We start from the raw sequence: 22229 nt of genomic DNA, 5'->3' as shown, positions 1-22229 counted from the left end.
TATCACCACAAAAAAAAAAAAAAAAAAAAAAAAAAAACTGTGTTGTGAAAACTATTTTTTATAGCAACTCGAGAAGTTTTGAACGATTTTTTTAACCCGGTCCCTATTTAGCGGACAAAAAAAAAAATGTTTGAGTGAGCAGTGAACAATGTTTTAAATACAGACTTGGTAAATTTTTCTTTACAAGATTTACGGTAATCATTTCGATTTCTCTACCCGTGAGGTAAAACATTTAAAATTGTTTAGAGAGAAAGAAAGAAAGAAAACATAAACGAAAAAAACGCATACACAACACAAAAAATGCAAAAAAGAAGCAAAAATATAAAATCATTGTAAGAAATTGCATTTATTTTGCTTATTGTTAATCTATTTGGTAATTCATTATCAAACTAATGACATTAAGTAGTGTTACAATGTTTTGATGTAATCCATTGTTACACAATTGTTACAATGATGCTTACAAATAAGACAAAAATATAAATTAGAATTAATCCTGAACATGAATCAAACTTGAAGTTATGTAATCACATACAAGTGTGAGTTTTATCAGTTTTGAATAAATTTCTTATTTATTTTGCATAACTAAAGAGAAAAAAAAAAAACATTTATTTTCTAAAGACCATTGCAATGTAAGATAAAACAAAATATCTGAGAATAAGTTAGCGTCAAGCATATTTAAGTTTGATTATAATTATGTGATATATTGTCCTATTAGTGTTATTCAGTAAAAATTTTAGAATATTTTAGAAGTCACTTTAATATGAGCATAAGTACGCTATGTTAGAATTAACGACGTTTGACGATTAATAATCTTTCTGCAACGTGCACTAGGGTGGGCCGAAATAAGTCGAAAAATTTTTTTTTTCTAAATCAATTTTTGGATAGCGCGCAAAAGTTGCGTAGTGAGCTAGTTAGCACTCACAAAAAATTTCTTGGATATTAAAAAATATCTAGCCGGCGCTATTTGACACTGAAAAACCGAAAAAATAGAGAAAAATGAATTTTTGTCGAATTTTTTTCTAAAAAACTAAATTCCGAATATTTTGCTGGAATGCACCGAAAATGGTATATAATGAGCCAATTCGAGCCCATAAAATGTTTTATTGATTTTAATGAGCATTTAACCGATCCTTTCTGACATCAAAAATTGGAGAAAATGAAAAAAATATTGAATTTCTTTAAAAACCTATGTGAAAATTATTTTTCGAAATTAAATCATAGACAAATTAATTAAATAGCACTATTAATCATAGTAATTATTATCACGGAATAGTATCATACATTTTCTAGAATTGCATATAGAGATAATAAAATTTTGAAAAAGAAATCTTCAAATTTGATTTATAATACCTCATGCATAATGAGTATTAATTTTTTGGAATAATATTGTCCCTTGTTATCAAATGATGGACGTTTTTTCCTTGCTTGAAGTTTGGCACGAAAGTATCCATCTCGTGCAGTTTCACCACGAACTTTTATTGCAGCTTCGGTTATTAGTTTCACACAACGTTCCACAGCTTGCATGTGACAGGGAAATTTCTCGAAAGTGAACTCTGTAGGCTGTTCTTTGCACATTTCTTTCAATTGTTGGTCTTTTAGATGCACTGTAAGAGGTCAAGTGACTCTATTACAACACAGTTTGCCCAATCAACTAAATCAACATAATCAACGGCTTCAAAATTGAGTTTAGGACGCTTAAAAAATCGTACACCATCCGAACTCTTCGTCTTCTTATTTTTAGAGTTCAGAATGTGCTTAACAGCTAATTCCTGAATGTATTTTCTTGAGTCAAACAACATTGTCAGCAGTAGCTGTTCAGGATTAGTGAAATATGCATTATTTGAGGGAACTTTGAAAATTATCTCCTTAACGTTGTCTGGAAACTGCATTGCAAGAGAAATCATTTTCCAAAAATTTTGGGCACCATACTGGCAGTTCGGTTTTATTTTTATTTCAAACCACATTGGAGCATAAACTAACATTACATACTTTACAAGCATTGTAAGATTTTCTGATGGAGTTGGAGTGTCTATATACAAGTGTAACAAACGGTTTGCAGTTGTCAGCCATCGCGCATGACAGAGTTTGCCTGGGCTACTGTTAGCCACGCTAGAGAGACAACTAGCATATTTTACGGCAAGACAGATTTGTTGTTCAGTACTTAAATTTTTTATATCTTTCATGTCCAAAACCAGAAGATTGCAGTCAATTTTATCAAATTTGACCACCAGATTTTTTTCACAATCTCTAAAAAGTTGTCCGATAGCTCCAGAATATGAATGTGGCCCCTTTGTGCAACCGTCCAATTCCAGAATAAGATGCCTCAGTGACAACTCATTAGTATGCAGCAGACTTATGTTCCACTGTAAAGGTCTTTTGAGACATGTTTCAAGTAAACGAATTACTCCAACTTTCCATCCCGTATTTACATTTGTTCCGTCTCATCCAATAACCGATAAGTTAAGCAAGCTCATATTATACTTTTTTGCAAAGCCTATAATACCTTGCGAAATTTCTTTTGCACTTTCACCACCTGTTAGTTATAAATGACCAATGTACTTGCTACCTGGTTCTTCTATCAGTGCTATACATGTGCTTCAGATGCTAATTTTTGATGGCCAGATGTCTTTTGAAGGGTGTCATCTTTGCGACCGTCAAAATACAAACTCTTTATGGCTGCCCCTTTAACTGCTCTTAAATCCATTTCTCTTAGCTCATTCCTTTTTTTATCGATTCCCTCCTTACTTTGGTTTTATCGACTATATATTTTTGTTTTGTTTAGGATAAACTAAGTCGAAATCAGCGAGAACTGCTGTAGCAATTTTAGTCACTGCTCTATTTGAAGCGCCAGTTAGATCTGCTGCTAAAGCTGTATGAGGCATAAAAATGTCAGCATGTCCTGCATTTCCTGTCAGGGGGTTTCGTCTCTTAAGTGGTTAGTAAAGTCGAGAGGAAGAAATGGCTTGAGAAAAAGAAGAATATTTGCGTTAAATTCATTGGTCAGTTTAAAGGACTTCAGAGGATTCATTTTTTTAATACTCAAGGGCTCTATTTGTTAACCATATATAAAATAGTTATAAAATAATCTTAGGAATAATAGATTCAGTTGAGCGCCGTTTATTATCCAGGAGAAACAATTGGAACCGAAGATTAAAAAATTAGCATCTTATGTAACTATTTTTTATTTGAGTGTGTGCATTTTTTACAATTGGTGTACAAATGTCGCATAAAATTGATTGAATTTTCACTGTTTTTTCTACGTAACGTATTGCGTAACATTTCAGTATTTACGTATTTCGAAACATTTTTTTTTATTTTCATTTTTCCCATGTTTCAGTCTTAAAGGAGCGTAGCTAAATATTCTACGAAATGCATAAAAGTCTTTGAGGATTTCAACTAATTCACTGACAGATACTTCTAGTGTTTGCTGAAACTAGCTTCAAACTTTTATTTTTGACCCCTCCTTTATTTATTTATTAATTTTTTGTGAAAAAAATTGCATGTTTGCCCTTTTTTTTCAGTTTTTCAAGGTCAAATAGCGCCGGCTAAATATTTAACAAATTTAGCGAAATTTTTTATGGGTAATAACGGGCCCATATAGCAACTTTTCCGCCCTATCCAAAAACAGATTTCCAAAAAAAGTTTTTTCGGCCCACCCTAACGTGCACGTGCAAGAAGGGAAGCTTTAAATGAAAAAAGCGTTTTGAAAGCAGTACAAGTGAGCTCTCTACTGCAGTATATTCTATTAAATTTAATTCAATTAAAAAAATCTTAAGATTAAATTCAGTATAGTCTGTCTTACGAAAATAATACCAATTTTTAAAATTTGTTTGTGTTGATACTTATGTTTGGTGAACTCTGCTACACTGGTAAAGCTGAATATGATTTTAGGTTTGCTTCCAAAATACACTTTTAGCTTTAGGTCCTGATGAAAGATAACTGTTTTCCTTCCTAAATATGGTTAAAAAATGAAAGAGTACATTAGTAACCTGCGCAAACATACAAATATACTCAAACTGTCTGACGATGAAGTTTTATATCCGTACACACGCCTGATTTTTGAATGTGCATTTGAATTCTTTCAAAAATAGTACTTATCACAAAACCATTTTATATCTTGACTTAGGGTTGTAAATTTATTGAACTTAAGGTAGATAAACTACTATCTTAAATTAAATGTATCTTAAAAAGTCAAAATATTTTCAAAACATATTTTCAAACATGAATTTTTTCGATGGATTTTTCTTTTTAATGAAATATTGAAATAAACCTCCAAGTCAGAAATAAGAAATACAAAATAGCTTACCGAGGTTTTTAAAAGCAAATTAGTATGTCAAATTTGTTTTAGCATCAAGAGAAATTCCAATTCATATTTACTTAAATGAAATGGTTTGTGCCTCTCAATAGACTTAAATTTCTCGGTATTTTTCCCAGTTTCAGGATTTTCAACTAACGTCCTTTTACTCTATCTTGGTTACCCTCAACAAACTAGCAAAATGCCTCCTTCACTTGTTTATTTTACACTATGGAAGGTAAGTTGTATCAGCCAAGCGATCTGCACCAGTGTTTGGACAGCAAAGTTTTCCAATTAAACTTGTAATGTGAAGGAAGATTTCTCCCTCCGAGTTGGAATTTGCATTTGGTAAGGACCTTGAGCAAACATAGTATTCAGCGGCGAATACACAGTATGCCTTCAGGCATTTGGATCACAGTAACAAAGGCTTTTAAGTTGATTTCGTCGGCTTTAAAGGTATCCGTTAAAGCCGCCTTACATCGATAAGTAAACAAGGTTGAGCAAAAAAAATAAAAAACTTTCGAAATAAGCATTTAAATCATTTATAGCGACGAGTTGGTAATAATGTAATAGAGCCTTTACTTTTGTAAGTGATTTTTATTGTTACTTTTATCTCCCTTTGAATGGAGGTGTACAATTTGAAGAAAATGTAGTACAAAAATATCACTAACTTTCGCATATGTAACAAAAAAGATGTTACAAAAATACAGAAGACGGCATTCTTCAAAATAATGTAATTGCTTCTCCATTTGAAGGTACACCTTACAAGCATTGTGTTGACTAGATTAAGTTTAAGCATTTAGACAATGTTACCAAACTTATGGGTCAACTTCAAAACACGATAGTGAAAATATTTTGTCTGACCATTTTTTTGCACTATTTCAAAGATTAGAACAACTGCCATTTTAAGAAGTGCATAATACAAACTAAAAGCATTTTTCATTTTTTCTTTAACTGTTTTTGTAAATGGAAGTTTCGATTTGAAGAAAAAAAAAGTAAAAAAATATTTACTAATTCCCACGTAAATATGCCAAGAAAGATACAAAAGACGGATTTCTTCAAAGTAATGTTATTGCGCTCCTATTTAAAGCAAGATCATACAAGGAGTATTGCTTTAACCGAATTTAGCTAATAAGCATTTAGACAAATTGGTACCCTGCTTACGAGTCAACATCAAAACACGACAGTGGAAGTATTTCCTGAGGAAATTTTTTTTCATTATATAAAAGTTCAGAGATCAACGACTTTTTTAAAAGTGCATATTATAAACTTTAATCATTTACTTACTTGCAATTTTTTTTTTGTTTTTTTTTGTTTTTTTCATGAAGTTTTACGATTTGACGAAAAGTAATTGCCACAAAATGAATAAGAAAATTACAAAAAACGTAATTCAAATGTAATTGCTCCTCTATTTGAAGTTTCATCATACAAGCATTGTTTTAAACAAATTAAGCTAAAAGTTTAGACAAATGTTACCCTGTTTACAGGTCAACTTTGAAACACGTCAGTGAAGAAACCTTCCTTTTCTATTTTAAAAATCAGAGAAAAACTGGCACTGTAAGTAGTGCATATTACAATCTAGAAGCATCATAAGTGACTCGAATTTTAGCTTTGACATTAAAAAGAAATAATAATAAGAATAACATTTTTATAAAAAGGTTGCAGATTTTATGTAAATTGTAAATTGCCAATTTTAAATTTGATTGAAAAAAGTAAAACCATATTTAATAGAAACGAGGGGTTGAACATTATTTAAATCGGTTTCAAGATAACCGACACTCAACTATACTTTAAAGTTTTAGCAGAAATACGAGTAGCAGTGTTACGGTACTAAGAACAGACATGCTTATGACATCGCTCTCAGGTTAACTCAATTTTCTGAGCCTTTTAACATATTAGACTATTTTTCTCTCATGCAACTACATCACATCTAACTTTTGGCTGCTTCTGGATCCTGTGAATAAGTTAATTCTATTTTCATTTGCTCAATTTCGGAAAAAGCTCGACCCCCAGTAACAGACACCGACAATTCTGATGATACCAAGTAACAGATAAGATGAGGAAAGAATGAATAATGAATAGAATTCTCCTTTTCTCTTCAAAATGTGCAAACATCCTTTATTTTTATATCTAAAACCGTATTAAATTCAAATGAACATGAAACACCATCTGACCTCGTGGTTTCTGTTTCTAACCTTCCACCACTGCCTTGTAAATACCAACTGGTTCATAAAATTCACTCTAATAACACTAGCTGGTTGCACCGTATTCATGGGTCACAGCAACATCAGTTTTATCCGCATAACATTCTTATTATTTAAATCCAAACTTAGGACTTTCTGTTACTGGTGCAGTTACCCTACCCCTTGAGAATTATTTATTTAATGCATACATATTTTTTAATAAATTACGTTTTCATAACTGCAGTGTAATAATAATAAATCATATCGAACAGCAATACTTTGTGGTTAATAACATATTTGATGTGCATCTATGGCAGGCAGTGACTTCCTCCCAATAAAATCAGATTCTACTAAATGTAAAATAATCTAAATGTTCTAAAATAAATTTTAAAATCTACAGAAAATATTACCAGAAATATATACAGTTAACTCTCTGTTGAACGACTTTCAAGGGACCACAAAAAATCGTCCTCAAGTAGAAAGCGTCCTTAAATAGAATGCTTTTAACACTATAGTGGACCATCTGGGTTGTGAAAAGACGTCGTTAAATAGATAAAGTCGTTAAATAGAGCGTCGTGAAACAGAGAGTCAACTGTATTACCTCTTGAAAACTATTTATTTCAGATACATTTTTTAATATATTATTTTTTCACAACTGCTGTGTAATAGCACAAACTCATGTTAAACAGTAGTACTTTGTGGTTACTAATATATTTGTAATGCATATATATAGTAGGCAGTAACTTCCCCCCAATAAAGTCATGTTTTTCTAAATGTAAAATAATCTAAATAGTCTAATATGAATTTTAAAATCTACAGAAAATATTATAAATACCAACGACATTTAGGTATCCAGCTTGACTTTTAGTGGGACTTGTATTGATTTGGCATGCGTAATATCCAATGTCGTCCAAACTAACATTCTTCACATGAAGATACCAAGATGTAAAATTTGTGGTAGTGACTTGTATTCTGTCATTCCTAACAAATACATGAGTACCCATAGAAAGCAGTAGTTTTTTCTTGACTTTTTGCCACATTACCTGAAACATCGAAATTGTTTTAATATAAAGATATCAATAATATTTAAAAATTCAAAAATGCAGTAGTGGTTTTTCTTAACCATTTGCCGCATTACCAAAAACATTAAAATGGTTTTAATATAGAAATATGATTGCGGTTGTTAAATGTTCAGAGTATAATGATGTAATTACTTAAACTATATTTACTTCTTATATCTAGTCTTGTAAATACCAAGAGAAAAATATGATTTAGGTTTAAATACATTTCAGATGGAAACCTTAACTGCTGAGAAAGAAAGGGGAAAAAAACTAACTTTTTTTAACTAATAACTTTGTTGATCAGGTCCAATGGCATAACTTTAAAACTATACTCCAGCTGCAACTTATTTATTTATGTCGCAGTTGCAATAAGAGACTTATTTGAGATTTTTCTAAAGTTATCGTTTTGTGAGGACAATTTAAAAATCATTTACGAAGTGGTCTTTACCATCTAGAACAGTGGTTTCCAACCTGTTTCACGTCCGCGACCCCTTTTTTTAGGCAACTAAACAACCTGCGACCCCTTATGTGTCCCCTCCACATACTATATAAATATACAATAGATGTCTATATATATGTGTGTGTGTATGTGTAGGTACGCGTATGAGTAGACATAGTGTACATTTTACATAATAACTCAAAGAGCTTGAGTTATTTAAGGGGAGACTGGGGATACTTGATCCCTAGAGATACATGATCCTACAGTCAAAAATGTACCAAAACCATTTAATAAAGATTTGAAACCTGACCATTATATTAAAGTTATACTTGCACATAAAAACTGGCAACATTTTTTTTTAGCCTTTTTGTTTTAGATTAAGAAATGATTGTCTGAAAGTGTCAAGGTCAACTTTTTTTATTAAAGCATTCTGTTGTCTTTAATAATTGAGACATATTTTTAGTAAATTTGCCACTGATAGTTAATAATAGAACAAGTATGTCTGTAAAAATCGCATATTAGGGATACTTGATCCCTACATTTAGAGGGATACATGGTCCCAGGGATCAAGTATCCATATGACAATATAATTACAATGGAAACAATATAACTCGTTTACGTAGTTGACGTTAACTTTAAACATTCAAAAATATGTTTACATAAAAAAATGTATCATAACATAATAAAATTTTGAGTATGAGTGATACATAAACAATCATCAAATAAATATGCTAAGCAAATAAAATACACTAGGCAACAAATTTTATTTATTTATTTTTTTTTTGCAACGGAGACCACAATAGGTATTCTTTACTAAATTGGGTGCGCTGATTTCAAAAACAGCAATAAAAAATTTCTATCACGTAAGGTTTTTTTGTTATCACTAACTGGATCATTTTGCACTTCATACTTAACTTCCATTATAAATGACACATATTTTATAGTATATATCAGATATATTTTTAGTAAAAGGTTATTTTTTATATACACATTTCACTATTCTACATGCAGTTGTGATACACAGTAATTTTCGCCTTTTTTTCCCATGGACAATTCGATTTGTTTCTGCCGGGACGTTGACGGATTAATGGAACAACTGGGTTTTCAACATAATCCCATTGAATGGCGCCTATTTATTGACGCATCAAAGGTCAGCTTAAAAGCAGTTCTACTGCATAATGGGAACATTAAACCGTCCATTCCAGTGCGCATGCAGTAGACGTAAAGGAGTCATACGACAGTACGTCACAAGTTTTGCAATGTATAAAATACAACAAATACAACTGGCAGATTTGTGCTGATTTGAAGGTGACAGCATTTCTTCTCGGTCTTCAAGGAGGATATACCAAATATTGTTGTTTTTTGTGCCTCTGGGATAGTCGTGCTAGGGAAAAACATTATGTGGTTAAGAGTTGGCCCAAAAGAAAAAAAATTGTAGTCGAAGAGCACAATGTGAAAAATACTCCATTAGTTAATCCTCAGAAGGTGCTTCTTCCTCCATTACATATCAAGCTTGGTTTGATTAAAAATTTCGTCAAAACTTCAGATAGAGAAAGCGATGGTTTTAAACACTTGCAAACAGTTTTTCCTAAGCTCAGTTATGCAAAGTTAAAAGAAGGCATTTTCGTGGGACCCCAAATTAGGAAACTAATGAAGAATACAGACTTTGAAAATAAACTTCGTACTGCAGAATTAGCTGTGTGGCAAAGTTTTAAGGAAGTAGTAACAGGATTTCTAGGAAACAACATGTCCGACAACTTTGAAACACATATTTCAAATCTATTGAAAAATTATAAGAAACTGGGATGCAATATGTCGCTAAAAATTCATTTTCTACATTCGCACTTGGATTTTTTTCCAGAGAACTTAGGCGCAGTGAGTGACGAACAGAGTGAGCGCTTTCACCAAGACATTTCTCATATGGAACAAAGATATCAAGGAAGATGGGATCCTGCAATGATGGGGGACTTCTGTTGGTTTCTTCAACGAAAGACTAATCCACATGAATACAAGAGAAAACGTAAACACGCAAAGTCAGTTGAGAAGAAAATGAATGAGTAGTTTCCTACGACTTTTCCATTTCCACATCTATATCATGCGAAGGTAATTATATCAAAATTAATAAATTTTATAATCAATTTAATTCTACAGAAAATCAATTAAAATACTGTATATTAAGAAAACAACAATTGAAGCCACGGATTTTAATTCATCTATGAAACGTGTCAATTAAGTTAAAAATATGTATATAGACAGTAATGTAGCCGAAAATATATATAATAAATACAGTAATGTACTATGTATCACAACTGCATGTAGAATAGTGAAATGTGAAAATAAAAAATAACCTTTTACTAAAAATATATCTGATCTATACTATAAAATATTTGTCATTTATAATGGAAGTTAAGTATGAAGTGCATAATGATCCAGTTAGTGATAACAAAAAAACCTTACGTGATAGAAATTTTTTATTGTTATTTTTGAAATCAGCGCACCCAATTTAGTAAAGAATACCCATTGTGGTCTCCGTTGCAAATTCTTTGTTGCCCAGTGATATTAGTTCGCACTTGCAACCCACATAACGCCTCAAAGATTTAAACATAAACTAACTCTACTGATGAATTATGTTCTGATCAGCTAAATGAGCTGGAGCAAATTGAATTGGATGTAAAATCATTGTTTTAAGGGAAAAAACTGCTTTTGCTGTAGTTATATTTACTGCAAAAAAAGTGAGTTGCCCGTTATGTAGACCCAATAGCGGATAGAATGTCAAGTTAGATTTCTTGAGTTTGAAATAAGTTTTCTAAAATTAAAATGTAATATGCTTAATCAATCTATTTTTCTTGAAAAATTCACAAAATGTGTTAAGCTACGCACATCCAGTTAGGTTGAGAGGAACTTTAAGAACTACAGCAAACGAACTGTTTGCATTAGACTTATCAGGTTTTGAAAACATATGCTAGGCTTTCTTTTCTTTTTCATAAGTACCTTGATGCTAACATTTCCCCCCCTCCTCTTTTGAAAAAAATAATTCAATCGATAAACTCTTATTTTTTTTATTATTAAGCGACTTCAAAAAAGGAGGTTATGATTTCATCTTGCGGCTTTTTATGTATGTTTTCTGATTATTCCAAAACTACTGGACAGATTTGAAAAAATCCTTTTTTGTTTGGAAGGGTATACTTCCCAGATGGTCCCGTGGTAACTTGGTCTGGATCTGATAAGGGGTCCCGGAGAAATCCAAGAAACTTTAAATTTCACACGTTGTGGTTACGTAATCCAGCTTACGCCACGGGCGGGCTACATCACAGGTTACGTGGTTTTGCCATGACCGGTGTATTTTTCGCAGCTATGGTTTTGCCTTCGTCTTGAACGGTATTTAATTCTCGCGGCATAAGGATGATTAATTTTCGCGACGCCGCCTGTTAATTTTTCATCATACTGTTTAACCACGGATTGTAGGTAATTTGGCAATCTGCCAAGCAAAGACTATTCTATTTGAATAAATCTAGCAGGGGAGAAGGGAACGTTAGGAAATAGTTTATAGGAGGCCCCGACTTCAAAAGGTTATTAAAAATTAAGAGATGGTATATATTTAGTTAGGTATTTAAAATAATGCATCGTATATTAATTAAAATCAGTGTTTCTTTTATATTGAGTGTTTTGTTTAGTTAGAATTTTGTACTGTAATTGAAAAAACAAAAAAATCATTTCTAGGTTTGGGTAGGAAATAATATGTAAGTGTAATCAGTAATTTTTTACTTTTTAGTTCGCAGGTGTTTTTGAAGGCTGTTTTTTTTTCTTTAAAAGTAATTTATTGCAAGACAAGACGCAAATAAGATGATTTTTGTGCTTGATATCCTATTTTTTTATTTGTTGTAATTTTAGCTTCATTTTGCTACTTTTGAAACGAGCTGATGTGTGCATCACATGATTTGATTTTCTTTTACACCAATTTAATGATAATAGCACCTTCGAATAAGCAAAGGAACACTAAATATTTTCACCCCTAGTTTCTTAAGAACCGTAGCAAAAAAAAAAAAAAAAAAAAAAAAAAAAAAAAAAAAAAAAAAAAACGTTTTACACAGATTTATTTTCCTATTATTGGCAATTTTAATGTGATTCAGCGGTTAAAATGTCACCAACATTAAATATCAATAACATTAAATAATTATTTAAAAAACACCAACATTAGCCGTATTAAAACCAGACTTAAAAAATCGCCAAATTGGCGACAAAACTTGGCGGCCAAAAGCTTGGCAATATATCGCCAAGTGTTTGACAAATTATAACACCACTTGAGTTAGCATTGAAATTAACAATGATTTCTCCCCAAAAAAGTGTAAAAGATCCCCTTAGGAACTTCCGAATGCAACAAAAAGAGAAGGTGCACAAAAAGACCCCCACTAAGGGTCTAAGTACCAAATTTCCTCTTTCTAGGACATAACGTTTTTGAGTTATGCGAGATACGAACGTCACGAGAAAACTCGTTGTAATTAACTCGGGGATCGTCAAAATGGATATATCGGGTGTCTGTGCGTTAATAGGCAAATATTCACGTGCGGTCGGGTCGACATGGCGGGAGGAAGGATTGGGGGTACTTTCGCAATTTTTTTCGAAATTTAAGTCCAAAGAGCATAATGGTAGGTTATCTTTGATTTTGGATATTTTTGATGAAGTTAGGGGACAGGATGAGGTTTGGGGCCCTTCCGAGGAATATTTCTAAAATTAAGTCTTGAAAACGCAATTATTACAGGGTATTTATCAGGATAACGGTTGGGGTGAAGAAAATCTCTCAAAGAAATTATTCGGAACTTAAGTTCCAAAAACGAAATTTTAGAAGATTTCAAATCATTTTAAAGGGTGGTCCCTAAACCAAAATTTAAGGATAATATTAGAGGACGCTGGACATTAGCTACTTTAGTATGGGGGGATGGGGTTGCAGCCCCACAGTTCATATCTTGGATTCGCCACTGAGCTCAAGTACTACTATGCTACTCCAAAATTATTCTATTTTTCCCTGTGTATTTTAATTTTTTAAAGTATGCAATGATGTATTTTTTAATTTAGGGTTTATGTCGCAACCCCCTAATTAATGCTTCGCGACACCATTGGGGGTCGTGACCCACAGGTTGGGAACCCCTAATCTAGAATGATATAGTGCTATGCTTGCCATGAAAAACTAGGTTTATTTGTTAATCCATAGTGTGACAATATTTTCAACTCATGTCGATCATACATGAATGGGGGTATATTTCTCTCATTCAATAATATAAGTTGAATTCGCTTAAGGTTAATTTATATATAAACTGCATACGAAATTTTTTTTTCATAAAGTTGGTCCATTTCCATAAAATTTTTTAAAACTTTTAAAAGCATATGTATATGTATTATACATAGCGTGCGGTTACTAAAAACCAACCAAGACATTTACTTTTCCTTAATTTTAAATCAAAAAACTTAATAGACTTTTTTTTTCAAAATATCTATAAAAATATTTTTAACCTTTTTCGTAAAAAAATATCAACTATCAACTTTCATCCATTAGGTTAATATGATTTGCCCGTGTCAAAACTAAGTGTAACTGAAATGTATTACTTACCTTGTGATTGCCTAAATTTTCCACTACACACCGAAGAACTGCGTCTTTACCAGCTATTACTCTTATTCCTGGAATATTACCTACAAATTCAGGTTCGGGTGCAAAAGTGCTAATCAATCCTGGAAAGATAGATGGCAAAAAATAAGTGAAATGCATTCGGAAGGCCAATAAATAACAACTTTATAAAAAATCGAATGTTCTGATTCATATCTGAAATCAATAAAAACGAGCTGATGTGTGCATCACATGATTTCCTTTTACTCCAGTTTAATGCCAGTTTCTTATTATTGTCAGTTTTAAAATGATTCAATTGTTTACTCTCTAAATATCACCAACAGTGGCCAAATTGAAACCAAAAAAAAAAAAAAAAAACGCCAAATTTGTCGCCAAGTTGGCGACAATACTTGGCGACCAAAAAAGACTGGTGATATACCGCTAAGTGTCCGCCAAATTATAACACCACTTGAGTTTACATCGAAATTAACATTGATTTCCCCCCAAAAATTGGCAAAAAACCCCCTTTGAAGCATCCAAATGCAACCAAAAAGAAAGGTGCACAACTAGACCCCACTAGGAGTCTACGTACTAAATTTCAACTTTCTAGGATATTCCTTTCTTGAGATATGCGACATACATACACACATACGCACATAAATAAGTACATACAGACGTCACGAGAAAACTCGTCGTAATTAACTCTGGGATCATCAAAATGGATATTTCGGGTGCCTGTACGTTCCTAGGCATATATCCACGTGTGGTCGGGTTGAAAAAAAAAAACTCAACATTCATTTGGGGGTGAGCCAAATGGAAATTAAGGCCGATTTTTGGGTGAAAATTTTTTTGCGAATACAATACTTCCTTTTTTGTAAAAGGAAGTAAAAAGGAAAAAACCTTCAATACTTAGTTCAAAGGATGGTCAATTTTTTTACGTAAAAATTTGTGTGAACTGGTTTACAAGGAACACTGGTAAAAATACAATGTCTTGTGTCAACTATATTCTGGTTACTCCATTGACCTTTAAAAGGATCTTTAACCTGTTTTCATTAACAGTTAAAATAATTGCGATCAACGAATCTCAACTTTTACTGCAAATAATGTTACTAAAAAACTGCTTAAATCAGTCAAATGGTTTAACAGAAATTCAGCTATTTGTGCCACCCGCAAAATATTAAATTTGTAGACTTCAGCCCTTTTCGAAAATTTCGATACGTATACACAGTGCGTCAGTGAAGTCACGGTGCAATTTTGACCGGTCATGGTAAAACAACAAAACATGATAGAAATGTTAAATATTCACCAAATAAATGAAAAAGTTATCCAAGTGTTATAGATATTCAGTTCAGTTTGATGTGAAGACCACTTATTTCCCGCATAGTGTACAGTTCACTCATGTAAACGATATTCAAGTTCTTCCACACATGGTAAGGATGTCTGGTGTAAAAGAGTTTATAACATCTGAGGTTATATGTTTGAAATGGTCAATGCTGTCTCGTATAACCCCACAAGTAAAAATCTGATAGGTCAGATTCTGGAATCGTGGTGGCCATGGCTTGACGGAACCATTTCTTATCTACCGCTGGGGGAATGAATAAAGAAACTCACAAAAAGTGTTGAGCAGTGTTATAAGCGCCATCATGTTGAAAAATGACACCTTCTAAAAACTACGGCATTGCATACAATTCCAAAATGTCAAGTTAATTGTCTTCACAGTCCGCTCCCCAAAGAAAAATGGAAAAAATATCACTCGCGCAAACACTTGTTTGCACACATGGAGCTTGGAGAGTTTTTTTTTTTTTTTTTTTTTCTGTGAAGATTTCATATTTCTGTTTTTTTTTTTTTTTTTTTTTTTTCGTTTCTTTCTTGTGACCGGTCAAAAGTGCACAATGATATTAATCTATACTGTATATTCACTGTTGTCGAAAAGTTAAGCATGATTCTTAAAATGTGGAATCTCGGTCAAATTGTCCAGAATTACCCTTGGAGAATGATTTTTTGAAGGTGAAATATTTTATATGGGAAAGATTGCAGTCGACATCGACAGGTTCAACTTTCGCGCCTTTAAAAATGAGTATAAAACGGATCCATTTGGGACGAGAATGAGTTTCTTAGCAAGCACTGAGTTAAATGCTTGCGATTAAATAGGACGAATGATTTCTAAAGATGCCAACTCGACATGTTTTTGAGATGAAGAATAATCAGAATGGTAAAATCTAGACGATCACAAACCGAAGAAATCTGACTGCTCGATGTGCTTCAGTTTCTCAGCCAGTGTCCCATCTTATCCACAATTTTCACAATCTTTTAGAAACTACGGAAAATACTTATACTGCCTGCATGGTTACTAGAGGAAGTCACACAACTTATTAAACTGCCAAATTAACTTCTTTTACTATTTAATTTCTTTTTTAGTCAGTGCATTTTTTTTCAACATCACACAGGTTTCAGTTTTTGTCCACTCATTAACAATTATGCTAAACATTTGGCCCCAATATATATATATATATATATATATATATATATATATATATATATATATATATATATATATATATATATATATATATATATATATATATATATATATATATATATAAAATGCTCCGTTTTGAAACTACCTAGATGGGAAATATATTTTACCCTAATACCTTTCTATAATTTTCTTTGATATAATGCTTAGACATTTTTATTACTGTTTTGGAAGAAAACATAAAGCTTTTCCACTAACGTTTGAGTTTTAGGGTGAATTTCTTATGAGCCAAAAAGAGACGGAATTGAAAATATTGAATAAGCTTCCTGTGTTTCTATCCCACGACGGCGATTATTCGATTGAGACGCATTTTTTAGAACATGCAATCGAAATACAAAACATTTCGATTTTAGTTTTGAACATTTCCTAATTTATTTTCGCTGTTTCTGTGGTCCTCCATTTTAAGAAGAATGTAAAGTAGAAAATTAGGCGATTTCTATTACTTTTTTTTAAAAAGTGCATCGTATCTTGTGGTAAAGCTATTATAATTAATAAGCAGTAATACATATTTTTCCGTTAAGTTTATTAGTTGTTTTCACAATTCGTCTGCTCCATTTTCGACTTTATTTATCTTTTTAAATGTCCTTTCCTGTATTTCTGATGATGTTAATGTGTTATATTAATCATTTTATCGAGCCTCACTTAATTGCATAGTTTTCATAACTATACTTTCTTAAAATCTTGAAGTAGTTTAAATTGTACAACGGCAATACATGCAAAGAAAATTAAAATATGTAGACGAATTTTAATCTTGTATTTGCACCTCTAGATGTTGTAGTACTTCAAAGTTTTAAAATTCGCTGCACAAAAAAATCAAGCTTTAAAACAAATCTTGGCAGTACGCATATATATATATATATATATATATATATATATATATATATATATATATATATATATATATATATATATATATATATATATATATATATATATATATATATATATATATATATATATATATATATATATATCAGGGTTGCCAGGCGTCCCGGATTTCAAGGAACAGTTCCGTATTTTGAAAAATTGTCCTGCGTCCCGGGGAACTTCCATACGGGACGGCTAAAGTCCCGTATTCTAGCTGATATCAGTATTTTACAGAACGAGATAATATTTTAAAAGAAAAACATAAAGTAAAACGAAAATCTGAAACAACGAGCAATAAGAAAATTATGTGGCAGCAAACGTAAAAATGATTTTCCTTTTGATTTGGTTTGTATGTTTTTGTTTTGGCGCTAACCATGAGGAACCGAATGATTGCTTCTTCTTTGCTGACTAACTAATGCTGAAAATACACTGCGCATGCCTCGTCAATCGCAATGAAAAGGATTTTTATAACTTGATTCTTTGATAGTCGTCATTTTATGAAATTTAATGCTTTGTTGCGATTGAATTTTAATGACATGAATAGACGCCTCAAAAATCCCCCCCCCCCTTTTTCTCATAGAAGCCAGTCCCGTATTTACTGTTCTTAATTCTGGCAACCCTGATACATATATATATATATATATATATATATATATATATATATATATATATATATATATATATATATATATATATATATATATATATATATATATATACAGGGTGAGTTCGATCGAATCTGCCATACGAAAGGGAGTGATAGATGAGCCCAAGTGAAGCATAGAACCACCCATTATCGTGTCCAATCCTTAACCGTAACCGAGTTTTGGTAAATTTAAGGAAAATTAGCAAAAAAAACAAAATTCTGAGAAAACGGCCGATTTCTGAAATTCTTGTAGGACATACAAGGAAAATAAGTACATATTTGGAAAGAGCAGACTAAATCCTACAAAATGATACCTTTCACATTACGATAGTCGCATTTTACCGAGAGCTACAAGCTTTGAAATATTGGACACACTCAGAATTAAAATGGTGCCAACATTTTTAATCGACATTTTCAAAAACAACCGTAAGAGCTACAATCGGGCAAATCTACCAAAAACTGGCCCATTCCATTAGCTTTCAGATGATACAACAACAAATCATATTGGGTTTCATGTTCAGCTGAAATTCAGGCTTTTGTTTGAAACAGTGTAAAAATCGGGATTCGTTAAAAAAAAGGAAAACCAGCGAAGAGTCGCACTTTTCTGTTTTGAATTTTCTGTTTCACGATAGCATGTTGCTTTCTTTGTTTAAGAAAATGATATTTTTATATAAAAATAATAGTTTTAACAGTTTAATAAAAAGAAAAAAACACACGAGATAACGATTCGTAGAAATAAAAGAAGCATTACTTTCCCGTGCTTTTCACAAAGGGAAAATCAAGAACAAAAAATATTACACCAACTTCAATTAGTACATTTAATAAACCTTCAAAATTTGCAATAGCTTCTGAAATTGGTCACCGCCACACCTGATACACGCTCTTGCCCTTTTGCGAACGGAAACAACCGTTGCTCTTAAAGAAATTTCATTCCTTAGTTTCCCTACTGCTTCAGCAAGCTGGTCGCTCAATCCTTGCAAACTTGCTACTTCTGTTTTGTAAACTTCTTGTTTTAAGAATCCCCAAACAAAGAAGTCCACTGGCGTCAGGTCTGGGGATCTAGGGGGGCAAGGGATGGGGCCCATACAACCAATCCATTGGGGATACTGTTCAGTTAGAAATTCCCGAACGGCATTTGAAGAATGTGCAAGGGCTCCATCGTGTTGGAAAATGATTTCCGCTCTCTCCTGAACAGGAATAGTATCAAGAAAGTCAGGCAAATGATGTTCAATGAACTCTAATTATGAGCTTCCTGCATTATAAGACCTTAAAACGTATACAGGCCCATCAAAAGACTTCCGATTACGATTTATGATTGTGAAAAATATCGTCTGAAAATAAAAAGCATTTGTTTAACAAAACAATTAATGATAAAAACTAAACAGAATTATTCATTTGTCATAATATTTTATGTATCGTTTGCTTCTTTCTGATATTTTGTAAATGTGTTTTGAAAATTGCTAGAATTATGATTCTTTTTACAGTGAGTCAGTAGAGAGTGTGTTTTTAGTTTTTGAAAGTTTTCGTTAAAGTTTCTAAAGATAAGTTGCTATATTCTTTTCTCGATTTTTTGGTATGTCTCGATTTTTTAACGAAGAGTATGCTGACATGCATTTCGTGTACGGATTTTGTGATGGTAATGCTCGCAGAGCAGAGAAAGAATACCGGCTTCGTTACCCAAATCGTTCTGCATCTAATAGATGTGTTTGCCTCTATACATCGAAAGCTCAGAGAGACAGGTTCATTTGGTACGTTGCTCGAGAGGGGCCACGATCACCGTTCTGCCAATGTTGAGGAGTATGTGCTGGACCGAGTAGTGGAAAACCAAAGTGTGAATTCACGCTCGATTGCTATAGAAGGTAGACTATCACAACGTAAAGTGATGAAAACATTGCACCAAAACAAGTATCACCCGTATCATTTTACTCTAGTACAAGAACTGCGCAATTCAGATTTAGAAAAGCGGGTAACATTTTGCAGATGGCTACTAGCCCGAGACACTGAAGATCACCATTTTCTAAGAAAGATATTGTGGACAGATGAGTCGTTGTTCGCTAGAAGGGGCATCATATATTTGCATAACTGGCATCATTATACTGAACATAATCCTTTCTTAACCCAAAACTCATCATTCCAAACTCGATTCAGCATAAATGTTTGGATTGGCGTAATAGGAGATCATTTAATTGGTCCGTATGTGTTTCGAGGTAACCTAAAAGGAAACACATATTTAGAGTTCATTGAACATCATTTGCCTGACCTTCTTGATGCTATTCCTGTTCAGGAGAGGGCAGAAATCATTTTCCAACACGATGGAGCCCCTGCACATTCTTCAAATGCCGTTCGGGAATTTCTAACTGAACAGTATCCCCAATGGATTGGTCGTATGGGCCCCATCCCTTGGCCCCCTAGATCCCCAGACCTGACGCCAGTGGACTTCTTTGTTTAGGGATTCTTAAAACAAGAAGTTTACAAAACAGAAGTAGCAAGTTTGAAAGAATTGAGCGACCGGCTTGTTGAAGCAGTAGGGAAACTAAGGAATGAAATTTCTCTAAGGGCAACGGTTGTTTCCGTTCGCAAAAGGGCAAGAGCGTGTATCAGATGTGGCGGCGACCAATTTCAGCAGCTATTGTAAATTTTGCAGGTTTATTAAATGTACTAATCGATGTTGGTGTAACATTTTTTGTTATTGATTTTCCTTTTGTGAAAAGCACGGGAAAGTAATGCTTCTTTTATTTCTACGAATCGTTATCTCATGTGTTTTTTCACTAAATTAAATGTTAAAACTATTGTTTTTATATAAAAATATCATTTTCTTAAACAAAGAAAGCAACATGCTATCGTGAAACAGAAAATTCAAAACAGCTGAGAATTCTGAAATTCAGATTTTATCATCATGTAATACTCAAAATCCTTGCAGTTTACCATTAATTGAAATTTGGCAAACAGACTTACATTGCTCTTATCGATTCAGGTGCAAGCATCAGCTTAGCTCAGGCTGACATATTATCTAAAATAAAAGAAGTTGCAAAGGTGGAGTATGTCTCCCGTTCAGTCAAAATTCAACTTTTGAACAGTTCCACCGTTCCTTACATGTCATCTGTTAACCTGTCTTTCAAAATAGACACTAAATGGTTCAGGAACCTATTTTTCGTCACTCAAAACAACTGGGGCTACAATTATCAGTTCATATTAGGAAATGATTTCTTACAGCGAAACAAGTTGATAATTGATCCTGCCAATAACAGGCTTATCAAGGACAATAATCACTTCAAATTTTTTGACCCTGACACTGAACCTGAAAATAATTAGACTCCCAATGACACCGATTTGGACAAATGTATATACAATGCTAAAGTTATTAACAATATAACTATTTTGCCAGGAAATTTTGAGGTAGTGAAACTTGCAATCCCAGAAAAAATGCAGATGCACAAACAGGTCTTGCTCACCCCAAAAACAGACAGAATTGGTTATCGAATCAGTGATTCCATTCACACAACCACTTGTGACAATTTTATTTATACAATTATCGAGAATGACACTGCGAAGAAAATCAAAATCAGAAAAAAAAAAAAAACAATTGTTGGGACACTCGAACCTTTCAATGAAAATAATTTAGTGAAACCCACAAAGGAGCAGACTTTTCAGGTCAACAATTTGAATACCCAGGATATTGACAGTTTGAGAAAAGAAGAATTAAAGGAGTCTGACTTTGATTTAAATCACCTTAATGAAAATGATAGAAAGGAAGTTTTGAAGTTGTTGATGGATAATTACTCTGTTTTTTCAAAGAGTTATGCCACACTTGGTCTGACTGACGCCGTTACCCCTGAATTCAAACTTCTTCACAATTTTCCTTTGCAGACAAAGCCCTACCCCATTCCTAAAGTTGCAAAACAGTTTGCTCAGAGGGAGATTGCCCAGCTCCTAGAAGCCAAGTCGATCGAACCAAGCACTAGTTCCTACAATTTCCCTGTACTTTTTGTCAGGAAAGGCAGTCATCCCAACCAAAATTCCAAAGAATTGAAATTTCGCATGGTGAGAGACTACAGGTTATTAAATAGCATAACTGAATCCTTTAAAATATGCCTGCATAAAATTGCTGAAATCATACAAAATATTGCTGGTCAAAATTATTATTGTGTTTTGGACCTTAAGTCTGCTTTTTTCTAAATTAAACTTCAGGATCAGGATAAGGAAAAACTTGCTTTCTGCTCAGAAATTGGCAATTTCCAGCCTTGCCGCTTGCCGTTCGGTGCCAAAAATTCCACTTCTTTCTTCCATTTGGCCATATCTAAATGTTTAAATGGCCTGACAGGCAAAAATGTTCAATTTTTCCTGGATGATATCATATTAGCTTCTTCATCACTCCCTGAAATGCTCAAATTGTTAAGTGATGTTTTCCATCGACTGAGATTATTCAATTTGACATTAGACCCTGCTAAAATGCAAATATGCAAAAACAAAATTGTGTACTTGGGCTACACCCTTGATAAACATGGGTATTCTCCATCTGAGGAAAACATCAATAAAATTTTGTCTTTTCCCAAACCCAAAGATCTTCAAACCCTTCAATCATTTCTGGGAATGGTAAATTATTT

General features: G+C 32.8%; 1 protein-coding gene across 1 annotated transcript in view; it reads right to left on the bottom strand.

The window, feature by feature from the left end:
- The window catches only part of LOC129234560 (lachesin-like), a 296164-nt gene that overhangs the window by 49895 nt on the left and 224040 nt on the right, over positions 1-22229 (bottom strand). Inside the window, exons 3-4 of the mRNA XM_054868580.1 lie at positions 13583-13701; positions 7313-7520 (exon numbers count right to left, since the gene is read on the bottom strand). Coding sequence (XP_054724555.1) covers positions 7313-7520; positions 13583-13701 — 327 coding nt within the window. The remainder of the gene's footprint in view (positions 1-7312; positions 7521-13582; positions 13702-22229) is intronic.

Source organism: Uloborus diversus, chromosome 1 (assembly GCF_026930045.1).
Source record: "Uloborus diversus isolate 005 chromosome 1, Udiv.v.3.1, whole genome shotgun sequence".
NCBI classification, from domain to species: domain Eukaryota; kingdom Metazoa; phylum Arthropoda; class Arachnida; order Araneae; family Uloboridae; genus Uloborus; species Uloborus diversus.
This window is presented reverse-complemented; position numbering and strand designations above follow the sequence as displayed.